Consider the following 16,768-nt stretch of genomic DNA (forward strand, 5'->3'; position numbering starts at 1 on the left):
CAAATACTTGAAAATATGATTTTTTTTCTGTGTCAAGTGTGAATAGTACAATAGTAAATTACATTTTCATGATGTTTGTTGCATGCCTGTCTTCAAGCTCCCGTCAAAGAAGGCCTACTTGGAAATTCATCGTTGAATATCCCTATTATTGGCGGTGCGGCCCGCGGCGTCACCAAAACTAAGAAATTGGCCCGCGAGCACATTTGAGTTTGAGACCTCTGATTTACAGCATATATATATGTAGGCGAGTTTCTAGTTATTTTGCTTGATTTGGCTATGGTACCATAGGTCTCCCACCCAGGGTTGTAACCAAGTCACAAGGCACCGAGTCACAAGTCAATCTCAGTTTTATAGTTTTGACTCGAGTCAAGTCGAGTCATTTTCAATTCACCACCGAGTCAAGTCCGAGTCCAAGTCATCGAAAATAGGGTCGAGTCCGAGTCACGGTATTATGACTCGAGTCGAGTCCAAGTCATTGCGTTGACTGCTCAGATTCCTGTCTTGTTAAACCCACCTTTTATAACTCTCTTTGGTGATATCGACTGGTTCGCATTTATAATATACTAATTTTCCTCACTTTTAGCAGTTTTGGTCGCAACCAGTACCGATAGACGAAATCCCAATGGTGTGGTTACTTTACTATTCTTCGAAATTACAATGAAATGTCGGTCTTGGCGGTCTGCGTCTCGAGTCATATGACTTGGCTCGAGTCATGCACAAAGACTCGAGTCCAAGTCGAGTCAATACAGAAATTGACTCGAGTCGAGTCGAGTCATTTCAGTATTTTGAGAAAATGACTCGAGTCAAGTCGAGTCATCGAAAAATCGTGACTCGAGTCCGACTCGAGTCGAGTCATGACTCGAGTCATTACAACCCTGCCCCCACCCCATAAATATTGTAATTGTCTTGAAAATGGTCCACTCGAGGATGTAATGAATTCAAAAATTATGTGTCATTACATACCCTGATACAAGCCCTATAATTCACATCAAAAATTATGGCGGGTTTGTTAGTCTGAAAGGTGCTATAGAAAAATACAAATGTCGATCCAAATTTACTTTACACCCCCTAAAACGTAAATCATTCGTCACAGACCCCATAACTCGCGCAGGTTGATTTTTTTTTTGCATGTGAGGAAAGATTCTGTCAGCATGTAATTGTAGACCAGAGGTCTCAAACTCAAATGTGCTCGCGGGCCAATTCAATAGTTTTGATGACGCCGCGGGCCGCAGCATCAATTTTAGGGGCATTCAATGTATAATTTCCAAATAGGCATTATTTGACGGGACCTTGCTTACAGGCATTCCACAAACCTCGTGAAAATGTAATTTACTATTGTACTATTCACGCTTAATTGGCACGGAAAAATCATATTTTCAAATATTTGAATAAAATTGTTTTTGTGCCGGGCATAATTTGTTAAAATAATGAGTTATAGACATCATGTGAAAGGACGCATCATGAAATCGTAAAAGCTGTCGGGTTATAATATTGCAGCTAGCGGATCTTTGACGTGCCACAATTTTATGTAGAATATTTTAAAATTTACCGAAAGATTGATCTGATCTCAGAGCACTTAGGCAGTGTAGTCTAGTTCCGGGATTCTGATATGGTCGTGATAAGTAGGCTATTGTTACTGTCATTGCCAAAGCCAAAATAAATCAGCGTTAGATTTGCTTTCGATTTTTATCGGAACAGATCAATAACAACTTGAATATAATATTATTGTGCTTTGTGCCATAATTATAGCATTATTGTTTCCTAACCTTTTTAACGATCGTACGCGATGTGCTTTCAATAAGACTTATCGTACCCCCTGTCCATTTTCAACACAATTTCTGATGGAAACTAGGCCTATAATAAAATCAGAAATCCCAATCACATAGAATCGCGTGTAGCGCGAAGAATATCATCCACTTGAATAAATTGGCCCAGAAAATATTTCACGGCACACAGGCCTAATTCCACAATTGATCCCGTGCCCCTGATGGGGTGTTTCGTACCCCGATGGGGTCTGCGGACCCCTGCATAGTTAAGAATCCCTGGAATAGAAATGTCCAATCGCCGAAAATTCCATTGGTGTTACAGCTGTGGAGCGTATACTCCTACCTTACTCGCCACCGATAATAACATGGATAAAGAAAACACACAACACCCAGGATATAACCAACTATGCGTCACGAGGCCACCAAATGCCAATGCCACAATTTTCTGTCACGAATCACCAACGGCCAACGGGTCATGTTTTATCATCATGAACTAGAAATGTGACGTAATAGCTGGTCTTCTACCGCATGGTAGCATATACAAGTGATGAGATAGTGAAATTTGCTGATATTTCAGGTTTTTATAGTAGTTTTAGAGTGAACTTTAAAACAAAATATGGCGTTTGAATATATCGTCGAATACTTGAAATCCCAAAATGCTGTCGCGTGTTTGAGACCGCTTGTGGTGATTGTTGTGATTGTATAAGTGCTGATTACTGTAATTAGTTTACTTCGCTCTGTTCATTCCTTTCGTACCTCAGTTGCTTATATCTGTGTTGTCGAGTGCATGTGTTGTAGTTTCGTGAAGTTGATTGTAGCCGAATTTCAGTTAATAAAAACCTAGAAAGCTGTCAAGCAGTTTCGTCTTCGTCTACCTACGCTTTCCTCGAAAGGTCAACACAATTTTATTAACTGCTTTTGACACAATCGACTCTGGAATGGCTTTCTCTCAAGAGAAGTATATCCGTGTGCCGGTCCTAGATTTATTACCGAGCTCTCAAGACTCTTCGAAAGTATTCAACCACTGGGACAAAATGTTGTCGAGCTTCATATCAGCTGCAGAGTCTTCTTTGCCATCGACCAGCAGCACGGACACTGGACAAGAATCTAGCAGTGGCCGCCCCAGAGTAGTTCTCGATAAGTTGGGTATTTTGATTGGTTATATATCACCAAGCGTGTACGCTTTGATCGAGGATCACGGCACGTTCGAATCTGCCATGGCACACCTAACCAAGTTATATCGGAAGAAAAAGAACATCATATATGCTCGATATTTACTCGCAACTGCTAAGCAAGACTCTGGTGAGACCGTCGCTGATTTCTCACAAAAGTTGATCGCTCTATCGCGTGATTGCAATTTCGAAGCTGTTAATGCAGAAGTGCATAAAATGGAGGCCGTGCGAGATGCCCTAATTACTGGCTTGCGGTCCTCTGGCATTAGATTGCGTCTTCTCGAACATGATGAGTTAACACTCGAAAAAGCCATGCAGATAGCAGACTCTCTTGAACGGGCGCAAGCGTTTTCCTCGTCCTATGAAATAACGCCTCCTACCGCTAACATGGTTCCGGGAAATCAGGAAATGCAGAAGACTTCACATACGCCTGACCAATCGCCTGTGCTGCCTTGCGGATCTGAATTGGCCGCATTACAGAAGTCTCCTGAAAAAAAGAAGTGCGTATTTTGTGGCGGTTTCCATACGATGCTTCGCAAGTTTTGTCCTGCCCGAAACAGCGAATGCTCGAGATGTGGCCGACGGGGTCACTTTGCCAAAGTTTGCAAATTCAATTTGGCTTCGCTAGCCGGTGTACCCGGTTCCTTGAGGCGTTCGACGCTGGAAGTTTTTGTTGCTGAGAGGTTGGTCAAAGTACTTGTAGATTCGGGAGCATACGAATGCTACATTAGCTCATCGTTCGCCAAAATTCTCAATCTCGTTCTTACTCCTCGGGATTACACTATTACCCTTGCATCAAAGTCATCTTCTGCTCGAGTTATTGGTCACGCATACGCGACACTTCGTATCGAAGATGAAGATTACGGTGCAACTCAATTTTGCGTCGTTGATGAATTGTGCGCCGACGTAATTATCGGCTTGGAATTCCTCAAACAGCATAAGAGAGTTATATTTGAATTCGGTGGGCCGAAGAGAGATCTCGTAATAGGACGCAAGCATTGTGCCGTAGCTGCCGCTAAAGTGAGTGATCCGCCTGAAATATTCAAATTTGTCGATCCAGCTGAAAAGCCTGTAGCCGTGAAGTCGAGAAAGTACAGCTCAGAGGATCGATCTTTCGTACGGAGCGAGGTGTCGAAGCTCCTGGATGAAGGCGTTATAGAGAAGTCGGTATCTCCCTGGCGAGCTCAAGTTTTGGTAACCAAGGGCCCTCGACATAAGAAAAGGTTAGTGATTGATTACTCGCGGACGATAAATCGATACACCCCTTTGGATGCTTATCCGCTACCAAAAATTGATGATATTTTCAATAAAGTTGCAAAAGGTGTTGTTTATAGCACGATCGATCTCAAGTCTGCATATCACCAGGTGTCTCTCTCTGCGGCCGACCGACCTTTCACAGCTTTTGAAGCTGATGGTTGTCTGTATCAATTTCGTCGCCTACCCTTCGGCATCACCAATGGGGTCGCTGCATTTCAGCGGTTCATTGATAAATTCATAGCAGACAACCACTTGAAAGGCACAATAGCTTACTTGGATAATGTAACTATATACGGAAGGAATCAGAAAGAGCACAATGAGAGGCTCTCTTCGTTCATGTCCGCCGCTGATTCAACAGGTCTGACTCTAAATAAAAATAAATGTGCGTTTGGGGTTTCGAAGCTCTCACTGCTCGGCCATCTGATATCCCACAATGATATTCGACCTGATCCGGATCATTTGCGACCCTTAACGCAAATGCCGGCTCCAAGCGATACTCGTAGTCTGAAGCGCTGTTTGGGCATGTTTTCGTACTATTCAAAATGGATACCGTCCTTTTCCGACAAAGTGAAGCCCCTCTGCGAAAATGTCGTGTTCCCATTGCTTGAAAAACAGAGAAACGCATTTGAAACGTTAAAACAGAATCTACTCCACGCCTGTTTGAGCTGCATCTATGATGACGAACCGTTTCAAGTTGAATGCGATGCTTCCGAAGTTGCGATCGCCTCTATTTTAAGCCAAAAAGGCAGGCCTGTTGCGTTCATGTCTCGAACGCTAACAAAATGTGAAATGAAATACCCCGCTGTAGAAAAGGAAGCTTTGGCCATTGTCGAGTCTCTTCGAAAATGGGATTATCTCTTGAACCGAAACGAATTTAAATTGATAACGGACCAAAAGGCATCATCTTTCATATTTAGAAAAGACCATCCGAGTAAGATTAAAAATGCAAAGCTCACTCTGTGGAAACTCGAGTTAAGTCCGCTAAAGTATCAAATCATTCACCGCCCTGGATCCGAGAATATCGGGCCTGATACTCTGTCTCGTGTTTGTTGTTCGTCCCCAGGCCAGCCACACATGAGCCTTCAAGAGATCCATGAAGCGCTGAGTCACCCTGGGATTCGACGACTTGATCACTTTGTCCGATCCAAGAATCTACCTTTTTCCATGGAGGACGTTAAAAGAACTTGTGCTAATTGTCAAATATGTGCTAAATTGAAACCTCGGTTCTTCATGTCTAATGAAACGAACAAGTTGATAAAAGCTACTCGACCATGGGAACGTATTAGCATCGATTTCGAAGGTCCCGTTGATGGACCCAGAAAGTTCGTACTTGTTATTATTGACGAATACAGTCGCTTCCCATTTGCTTATCCTTGTCGCGACATGACGTCGTCAACGGTCGTCAATTGTCTCTCATCCTTGTTTTCGCTTGTCGGTGTACCGGAATATGTACACAGTGACAGGGGTGCCTCATTTCAATCTAAGGAAATCACCGATTTCCTGACACGCAAGCGTATTGCCACCAGCAGGTCGACTCCTTATCACCCCACAGGCAATTCGCAATGCGAGAGGCTTAATCTGACTTTGTGGAAATCCGTCAAGTTGCTTTTGGAAAGTCGGAGATTGCCGGAGAAACATTGGGAATCGGTTTTGCCGGATGCTCTGCATTCCATCCGGTCGCTCTTATGCACGGCAACTAATTGTTCTCCTCATGACAGGTTCTTCAAGTTTGAAAGGAGATCCATGCTGGGCGACTCCATTCCCGACTGGCTTCTTCATGGCGGCACCGTACTTCTACGAAATTTTGTGCGGAACAAAGGCGACCCCCTCGTTAATGAGGTAGAACTATTGGATGCCAATCCTAAATACGCCTTAATACGTTACAGAAACGGCGTAGAATCAACGGTCTCCGTTAAAGATCTCGCACCCTACCCTGCTTCTACTAAGTCTTCTGAGGCGCTTGAAGGAAAGGAGAAAGAGTTTTCCTCTGTCTGCGACACAACGGAGCCGTCTTCCGATGAACTTACCACGTCGTCCAGCAGCGAAAAAGATGGCGTCGCTTGTAAAACATTTTCTCCGCGTCGTGACAAAGTAGTGCAGCCCAGTAGCAGCGTGGAGGTCGAAGAACCTCCACTGCGCCGATCCACGCGCATAAGGCGCGCTCCTGAACGTTACGGGCAAGGGACCTCGTAAAAGCTAGTCCCTACTTTTCTTGGTGGGGGTGAATGTGGTGATTGTTGTGATTGTATAAGTGCTGATTACTGTAATTAGTTTACTTCGCTCTGTTCATTCCTTTCGTACCTCAGTTGCTTATATCTGTGTTGTCGAGTGCATGTGTCGTAGTTTCGTGAAGTTGATTGTAGCCGAATTTCAGTTAATAAAAACCTAGAAAGCTGTCAAGCAGTTTCGTCTTCGTCTACCTACGCTTTCCTCGAAAGGTCCCCACACCTCTGTTGTAGACAAATTCACGGAGTGTAATCATGGAATTATCATGAAGAATTTTTAAAGTATTTTCGGTCCCAGTGATCCATCGGTACCACATCTCTGCTACTCTCCGCCCACGTGATCAGAGTTAGCGGTAGTGCTGTTGGATGATGATGAGTTCGAAAATACTGGGAGCGTAACTGCACATCGTTAAGTCAAGTTCATGTCCTACCGATAAGATTGTTAATCAGCCTTATGCCGGTGCTCACCACGGAGCTTTATAAACACCCTACATCCAGTGGTTTCCAACCTTTTATGGTCGCGACTTCATCTCCTATTTAAAAATGTTCCGTGGCCCGGATCAGAATTTGACGAGCTGATTACTAAGAGAAGTCATCACGTTTGCCCGGACTTAGTCACGGGCTATTTTGGAAGCTGATTACGTTCAACATATTCGCAAACCCCAGAATAAAGGCAAACGACCCTTCCCCCGTTTGGAACCACTATCTGTGAATAAAGCATTTAAACGGCCTTAACGATCTATAGGAATATACCATTCTCCTAAAATCGCGATTTCAATTTGGCTTATTCCAGTAAATGAAGGTCGTTTGTATTTATATTTTATGGCAGTTTTTGCGAGGTTGGTAGTCTCCATATTAAAATCAATAAATGTGACAGTAAATCGCGCCCAGCGCGAAGAAAAATATCATACATCAGCATAAATATTCCCAAACAATATTGTTTTTATGCTGATTTACGAAAAAAATATGAGCCTACGTCAAAATTCCGGACATTTGGCATATTTTAGAAATTCCTTCCGAACGCTAGTTTGAACAGTGAAATTCCGGACAGCATGTCCGGGAAATTCCGGACGTATGACAACCCTATGCTATGCCCTATACTACATTTGGTCTGCGGGAAACGGTGTTGCCGCCCCTCATCTGTATCGCCACTCATATCATTGATTGATGGCACATAAAATTCCTATTATAGTTGTTATTAGTAATTTAAAGATACCTTTTTAAGCAATTGTGTTCATGATAAAGAAGTTGGAGCCGGAGTCGGAGTCGAAGTCAGGGTCATTTTCACAAACTCCGACTGCGACTCCGAATCCAGCCACTAAAGTTTTCACGACTCCGACTCCGACTCCATCAAGCGAAAATTAGCCAATCTCGGACTCCGACTCCACAGCCCTGATACTCTCCTTGATCGTTTTGGAGCTCATTTTCAAGATATCAGGCAAATGCCTCAACAAAAACAAAATTTTTTTTTACCCTTTCGACAAACTGGATCCTCCGCGACCTTTGCGTCATCTCTCACAAACGATTTCTGCTAGCAAGCATTTTTCACTCGCGGAAAATACGTACGCTGTATTTTAGATAGTAGTGCAGAACATTTCGATATGTCCATGCAAGCACTGGTAGTCGTTCTTGCACAAAACTCAACAACTTGCTTGGTCGAGAAGGGTTTTAGTGAAATAGTTGAAATCAAAACGAGGGAAAAGAGTTGCCTATTTAATGGGACACTTGGTGGCCTAAACTATATTATATAGTCAATTTTTTGCACATCTGAACAGAATATATTTTCAAGTATCTTCATCTTCTTTTTGTAACAATTTTCAGTTTCTTTGTGCGAATGAAATATATTTTTCTAAAAAAGTGCGAATGGAACTCAAAAAGGTTGAAAGGCACTGACCCAAGCTATAGTAGCCAATTTGTTACAGATCCGAGCAAATTATTGTTAACTATCTTCATCTTCTTTTTGTATAACAATTTTCGATTGGTTTGTGTGAATGAAATTTATTTTCCAAAATAAGTGCGAATGGACCTCTGCACATCTGAACAAAATATGTTCATCTTCTTTTTGTATAACAATTTTTGGTTGGTTGGTTTGTGGGAATGAAATTTATTTTCCAAATAAAGTGCGAATAGAGTTCAAAAAGGTTGAAAAGCACTGATCTAGGACGAGTTTTAGATCATACTAGAATTCGGTACCTCTAAGAGTCTATTCGACAGAATAGTATCCGCTACGTGACGATTATGATTCGGATCTAAGTTGCCAAGATGACCTCCTTCGTAGCTGAGAATCCGCTCTTATCTTGCAAAGATTTATCGTTCCAAGTTATAAATACGCAACCATCTAATTCTTACCCTCTACAGCAGACATGCGAAATATGATGACTGGGGTTGGTAGGGAGAAAGGGCGAAGGTGACAGTATGGACCTTGATATTCCTTGAACTGCTTCACATCATTCGGACTTCAACATATGGATCGCGCTTACACACTGTCCCAGTTTTAGATGGTAGGGGAAGGTGGGGCGGAGGGATTTTTGAGCGGCCCGCAGAGAGTTTCTACCTTCAAATTGAAATTCTAATGTGAAAGTATTGACAAATTTCATGCGTCACAGAATGAATCTAAGTTTGCCAACCTGAGAGAAGTGGTCATGAAACTACTTACTCTGTTCGGGTCTGCATACATTTTAGACCATGAACATTAACGAGAAAAGGCTGCGTTCCAATATAAGTGATGTTCACGTGTAGTATTTGCTGTTTCTGGTGGGGAATGGACACATTTGTTAGACATTATATACACTTATACGGGATAGCCTATATTTATACGGAGACACACGCGCGATTACCATTACTAGGATTATCTCGTTCTTATCTGCTCTGGAATGTCTGTATCGAAAGTTATATTGCGTGTTGCTCACAAATACTCATTTGTAACTATGGATAACCAATGATGGCGTCACAAACTCATCCAGCACGACCATTATCACGTGAAATAACGCTTTCGCTGAATTTTGAGGGTTACCGGTATCGGTTCACCCTACGTTTGATGTTGCAGTCATAAGCGATTGTCTTGCGTATTGGTGTGGTTGTGTATCTTGTGTACTCAAACAAGCAAATACCTGATCCGTGATGACAAAAATTAAAAAGAAATTCGACTATAGTTTTGGGTAGTGGGTAATGAAGACTTGGAATTTATCAGAAGTGGGAAATGAGGAAAAAAGGTTGGGAACCACTGGTCTACGTCATACATAACCGTAAAAACGTAGCACACAGATAATATAAATGCATTGTGATTGATGTGCAAGGCTTGGGTCGCGAGCTATTGCCACTACACTTAGATTTGGGTCGCTGCCTTAGAAGTTTAAGAACCCCCTGCTATATAATATATATAATGAAATGACGCTACCGATGTCGATGCAATCGGTCTATTAATACAAACATGTTTCATTTTCTAATTGACTTGCATGGAGATAATACGTTGTGCGCTACACAGTATTACTCACACAGCAATACAGCTGTAACGAATCTCGAGGCCAAAGAATACATTAAAATCAGATATATCCAGATCCACGCACGCTACATCATGTATATTGTATATAGGCTACTAGGCTGTGCGAGTTACACTGAAGACACTCGACGTAGTCCATTACATGGCCAATGACCATTGGCATTGAGTGTGACTTCTATGTCGAGTTGTATTACATCGCAACGGAGAGCAGCCATTATAGGCTATATATAAACCCATCAATTATAAATACAGACGTTATAAAGACTCCGTAAGGTTCGCAGGCTTAGGTCTTTTCTGATATTAAGATGATGTTGCATGTAGGGTGTTTCAATTGAATAGTATATTGATATTGAAATAAACCCGAATATCTTCGGCTAACATGCACTCGTCAGCGGGTAATCTTCAGCAACTATAGTAGAGAATTCAAAAGAACATCGTATGTTAGGGTTACCATATTTTTGTTTCACAAATTCCGGACGCTCTTCAGCGCCCACTAGCGGATTTCAAAATGAGGCGTGAGCGCATTGTCGATCAATATGACGTCACACCAGCAAAGCTTTGTCTATCGACTAGAGGTGTTGGCGATCCGGTTCAGGAGTATGTGGTTGTGTATTGTATGTTGTAACCAGGGCCGAAGCCACATATTTTCAGCCCCATCCCGCCCAAATAAACACTGATCTTGGGCCCATCGTAGGATATTCGATGCAACTTCTGGGGGTTTACTATATGCATCTGGTCGTTAAATGATTTGAATGAATTATTGTGTCAACAATATTGGTTCTTCCATATGTTACTGTGTAATTTTAATCCTCTCTCCGCCCACATAATTAGAGTCAGCGGTAGAATAGAGCTGGTGGAGGATGATGACTTCGAAAATGCATGTACATCGTTAAGTCATGTTCATGTCACGCCGATAAGATTATTTATCAGCCTAATGCGGGTGTGCACTTCACCACTGAGCTATATAAACAACGCACATCCGGTGGTTTCCTACCTTTTATGGTCACGAATCCATTTCCAATTGGAAAATGTGCCGTGGCCCAGCTCAAAATTTGATGAGCTGATTACTAATTAAAGGTCGGCACATTTGCCTAGACTTACTCACAGCCTATTTTGGAAGCTAATTACGTTCAACATCTTCGCGAACCCCCAGAATAAAGGCAAACTACCATCATATTTGAATAAAGCATAGAAACGACCTAAAACGACGACTCTATGAATACCGTTATCTTGTAATTGCGATTACAATTAGATTTCTTTTTGTAAATGAATGTTATTTAATATTTATTTTTTGATAGCAGTTTTTGCGAGGGCGGTAGTCCCCATATTAAAAACAATATATATGATACAGATCGCGCGCAGCGCGAAGAAAAATTTCATGTAACAAACATCTGCCCAAAAATAGTCTTGTTTAGGTTGATTTACAAAAAAAAATATGAGCTTACTTCAAGCCTTCAAAATTCCGGACATTTAGGCATATTTTGGAAATTCCTCCCGGACGGAGTTTTATCAGTGAAATTCCGGACATGTCCGGGAAATTCCGGACGTCTGGCAACCCTATCGTATATCAACAATCGTATCACAAAACATGACGTCACCAGCATGAAATGTCGAATACGAGAGCGTTCAATGTGATATACAAACTCTTTTTGTTGACACAGCCTTGGCTGGTGTATTTTGATAAAAGTCGACTCCAAGGCACACAAATGACAGTGTGAACGACCCTTTTTCAGTATGCGAAATCTGTCGTCTCGATAATTTTTTGCACACGCGGGATTATCCAACAAGTCTTTGCCAATTGCATAATTTGTGGTATTTGATTGTTGCTCATGAATCCTGAGCGGATGAGTTAAGGGTAAGCTTTTAACATATCGTGTTGTAATGAATCTAGAGACATGCTGATTTATGCGTTCCTGCAAGCGCTTTGGCGTTCTTCCCACGCAGCCACAATCACTGTGACACTTAAATTCGTAAACTACATTGCTCTGTTGTAGTGCGGGAAGTACGTCTTTACGTGTTGCAGGGAACAGTTGCGTTGTCGTGAAAATCACGTTGGTCTTCACTGTATCGTACCACTTATTGACCACTGAAATCAATTGCTTTTCAAAGCGGGTGGAAATAGGGCCTATCCAAGGTAGATTGATGTAAACATCTTTGGTTGTTCGTTCGATAGGCTCTGTTGACTTTTTTGCGTTAAATTGCGTTACTTTCCTCTCTACGCTGCGGTTGATGACATATTCAAGGTAACCGTAACAAAGTAAGATTTCATTTCAATATGACTATACTATCCAATTGTGTATTGAAGTTCTGTACCTCCAAGAAGCTGTAGGGTGTTTCGTTGGGATTGATTTGGTAGTCCGCTGGAGGAGCAGTACATTCAGGTTTTGTCACACAATCTTATTTGACCCCCGTGAATTATTCCCTATGTTTGAACTGACAGTGTGTTGGGTTAGAAATGAATAACTAAAATAAGGAATGAATCAATAAAACCTTTTGGATGGATGGGAACATATAAAGAGTTGATCATTCACTGTCATCATTTGTCAAGATGGTAAATATGTGTTGGTAGCAGTCGTATAATGTACAGCACGATATTGGTAAACTGGAAAAGAACGACCACCATTATCGTGATTTTTTATTTCCGTGTTTGTCAAGACATCTCTTCCATTATAAGGCAATCGCCGTTTAGCACGTAGGCGTACTTGGTAGGTATCGATATATTACGCATATGATATATTCAGAATTATCGATGCGACGTCATACCTCCCATTCGTGTTTACAGATTCTGGGATTCGAGCTCGCACGAACTCGAACCTTAGACGGGCTTGTACCAACCGATGATATGTCAAACTAAAGTTTATAAGTAAATCGCATATCTTACATTGCTTCTAAAAATATCTATTCAGTCTCTCGACGAGTATATAGCCTACGTATCACTGGACAGTGGACAACAAAGGTGTCCAACGTACATTTAGATCACTACAAATAATACAATGCAGAGTATAAAGGAAACTTCCAGAAAAAGCCACCAAATTTCAATAAAAAGATGAAAATTTTTAACAAATACAGGTGAATAATCTCCCAAGACTGTTAATATAGAACATGTTCAATATTGTTCATATAAACTTGGGGTGGTCAACCTTTTCGGCCCAAGGGTCACGTGAGATTTGCGAACCCTTGTGCGGGCCACTTGAATATTCATGGCCTTTTGGTAGTGAATAAGGTAACGGTGAAACCGAGACAATACGCATCAAAATCGATAACAATTATGTTATCAAAACTCAGCTTATATTAATGCCGTAGCCGCGCGAGGGGTGAAATTTTCCAAATGAATTCGGTCAATAATAATGGTCCTTGCATATATTGCGGGTCGCTTCTGTATTTCGCTGGGCTCATTTGGCAAGGACTGGATTATTCGGGAGCCTGGAGATATCAATATCGAAGATTTTGGCGAACATGCGTCTCATTTTGTGCCAAGGTTTCATCGCCGACAATATTTCTCCGAGTGTAGACGCGGAGTCGCATGTTGGACAATACATTCTCTCATAATACCAATACTAAATGCAAGTAATCGAGTGACAATAAATTGCGCGAAGCGTTAAGAAAAATTACCAAGTGAAATAAATCTGCCACGAAATGTTCTGCTTCACGGCGGCCCCGTGGATATACTCAGATATCGCAGATATCGCAGGTATCGCAGATATCGCAGATATCACTACTGTGGATATACTCAGATATCGCAGATATCGCAGATATCATTGTGGATATACTCAGATATCGCAGATATCACCAAAAACCGCAGACATCGAGGTCATATAAAGGTCACTCTTCGTTTAGAGCGCAGATATCACGTCTTAAGCATGTCTAGGTCAATTCAGTGCGCAGATATCAGGTCCGGACCATACCTGGGCTCTTTTGGTGCGCAGATATCAGCTCCGGAGCATGTCCGAATACAAATAGTGCGCAGATATCAGGTCTGGACCATACCTGGGCTCTTTTGGTGCGCAGATATCAGCTCCGGAGCATGTCCGAATACAAATAGTGCGCAGATATCAGGTCTGGACCATACCTGGTGCTGTTTCCTGCATAGATATCAGGTCCGCAGCATGTCTGACGCCAAGCGATACGAAGATATCAGACCCGGAGTATGTCTGGATACAAATATTGCGCAGATGTCAGGTTTGGACCATGCCTGAGCGTATTTCTTTGGTCCATATCAACTCCACATCATGTCTGGATGGAAATGGTCAGGCCTGGTCACTGGTCAAAGCTGACCAGTAACAGACCACTTACAGTTATTTTGGAGTCCTCAGGCAGATTTTGCCTGCTTGCATCACTTAGGCTACTCTAGTGCAGGGGGTGACAAACTCAAGTTGTTTCGCGGGCCGCATTCAAACCTTCAGAACATAGGGGATTAGGGGTTCTATTCAAGCGACACGTTTATTCGCAAACAATGGAATTTGCAAAAATACAAATATTGACAGGTTGAATATAGTTACAAATCGCTAAAACCTGGGCTCTTACGACGTTATAAGCATATTTCTATGATCCCCTTGTTTCAGTCGTAATCTGGCGTTAACTCTGCGTATGCGTTGGGAGGCATACAAGAGACTTAACTGTAGATGTGGCCGTTGGAATTCGGTTCATTCAAATCGCGATTCGTTTTCCTCTGGTAGTCGGGAACCTTTTCAGTCAGAAGTGATACAGTAGTGCGAACGCAGATATTTGAATTACATTTTTGTAACTACTATATTCTCCATATATTCATGCATGCAACGATTTCACATTGGCCTTTTCGCTTCTGTGAATAACTAATTCCAGGTTAATTTTTTCCATAAAACTCTGAACTCAGTGTTCTCCATTTTTGCTTCCCGGAATTGCGTGTCAATGTCACCGAATTTTTGCTAATACTGCTAGAGCGAAACCACAAAATAATAGTTAAAATGTGGCCTATGCACATATTTGACCTTTGTTGCATTGAGGGATTATTTCATAGAATTTTCACAGACTAAAAATCGGAACATTTGTTAGAAATATGCAGGACAAGAATTTCTCCATCAACTCGAAATTTTTTCGCGGGCCGGATAAAATCGTCTGGTCGTATGTTTCACACCCCTGCTCTAGTGGTTATATATCTTTGTACTACATCCAATTCTACTTGAAAAAATTTTAGGGAAATATTAATATTTTTTACACTTTGGATTTTGTAAAGTAGAGAGTAGTATTGGCACATGTTTCTATCACGCTTATAAGAATAATTGTCATGATAAATGTTCAAATAGCCCCACACTCCTTGCGAAAAGAGTGTGTATTCACACCCGAAGGGCGGAGAAGAGTGGTACAAGAAAACATAACCTAACTAAGAATTACATAGCGGTCATAAATCCTACGTGCCTATACGTGCATACCATTCCACGCTACTACGAGCATGCAGAATTTGGATTAAAATGTTCTAGGCTAGGCTACTGTATTTATACCGCGGTTTAAATCTGAGGTACTTTCAGGTTTTCTGTATCATGAGTACAGTGTCGTTCAAAAATAACTTTTTTTTCCAGATTCCAGCCATTCACTGATAAAATTGTCAGGTCACCCTAAAAAACGCTGCACGCCAAATTTGGTTAAATTCTAACAAGCATATAAGCCACCGCAGAGCCAATTTAAAATTTTAATTTATTAGAAAAAATGTTTGAACAAATTTCAAATTTTCCTGTCAACCCTCCGAAATTGTTGAATTTTCTTCAAAGACGATGCAAAAAAAATTTGAATCAATTCCAACTAGTAGAAGCTGAGTTATTTGAGTTTTTCGTTGATAATTCTCGGATTGTCTACCAATTATTCCCGAAGAATTCGACACCACTCGGATTTCGTGCTAATGCGTGAGCCGAACAAAGCGCAGATGGTCGGAGTTTCTCATTTAGCTGTTCAAACAGTATTTACCATGTTTGTCGACTAGGCCTACCTGCGTATTCGATTAAGTTGACCGTCGCAACGCTCTATTTGTATCCGGACATGCTCCGAAGCTAACATCTGCGCATGAAAAAGACGCCAAACCTGATATCTGTGCACTGGTTAGGGCATTATATCTTCAATGCTCATATAGGTGCTGATATCTGCGCACCATTCGTATCCGGACATGCTCCGGAGCTGATATCTGCACACCAAAAGAGCCCAGGTATGGCCCAGACCTGATATCTGCGCACTATTTGTATTCGGACATGCTCCGGAGCTGATATCTGCGCACCAAAAGAGCCCAGGTATGGTCCAGACCTGATATCTGCGCACTATTTGCATTCGGACATGCTCCGGAGCTGATATCTGCGCACCAAAAGAGCCCAGGTATGGTCCAGACCTGATATCTGCGCACTATTTGCATTCGGACATGCTCCAGAGCTGATATCTGCGCACCAAAAGAGCCCAGGTATGGTCCGGACCTGATATCTGCGCACTGAATCGACCTAGACATGCTTAAGACGTGATATCTGCGCTCTAAACGAAGCGTGACCTTTATATGACCTCGATGTCTGCGGTTTTTGGTGATATCTGCGATATCTGCGATATCTGAGTATATCCACAATGATATCTGCGATATCTGCGATATCTGAGTATGTCCACAATGATATCTGCGATATCTGAGTATATCCACAATGATATCTGCGATATCTGCGATATCTGAGTATATCCACAGTAGTGATATCTGCGATATCTGCGATACCTGCGATATCTGCGATATCTGAGTATATCCATGGGGCCCTTCACGGCCGCATAAGAAGATCTAGGAAAAATTTGGCTGGCGCCTGGCTACTCCAATGCGTTGGAACTGATATTTTAGTCATTAACATCCGACATTTC

The 16,768-nt window shown here is 41.9% G+C and overlaps 1 protein-coding gene across 1 annotated transcript; it reads left to right on the forward strand.

Annotated features, from left to right (window-relative positions):
- Positions 1–2,453: 2,453 nt before the first annotated feature.
- Positions 2,454–6,958, forward strand: LOC145459020 (uncharacterized). Its single transcript, XM_080337591.1, has 2 exons — positions 2,454–4,161; positions 5,914–6,958. The coding sequence occupies exons 1-2, from the start codon at positions 2,705–2,707 to the stop codon at positions 6,386–6,388; spliced, it is 1,932 nt and encodes a 643-aa protein (XP_080193717.1). The 5' UTR covers positions 2,454–2,704; the 3' UTR covers positions 6,389–6,958.
- Positions 6,959–16,768: the final 9,810 nt, after the last annotated feature.

Source organism: Botryllus schlosseri, chromosome 2 (genome assembly GCF_051294905.1).
Source record: "Botryllus schlosseri isolate E-star chromosome 2, Bs_hap1, whole genome shotgun sequence".
Lineage (NCBI taxonomy): Eukaryota > Metazoa > Chordata > Ascidiacea > Stolidobranchia > Styelidae > Botryllus > Botryllus schlosseri.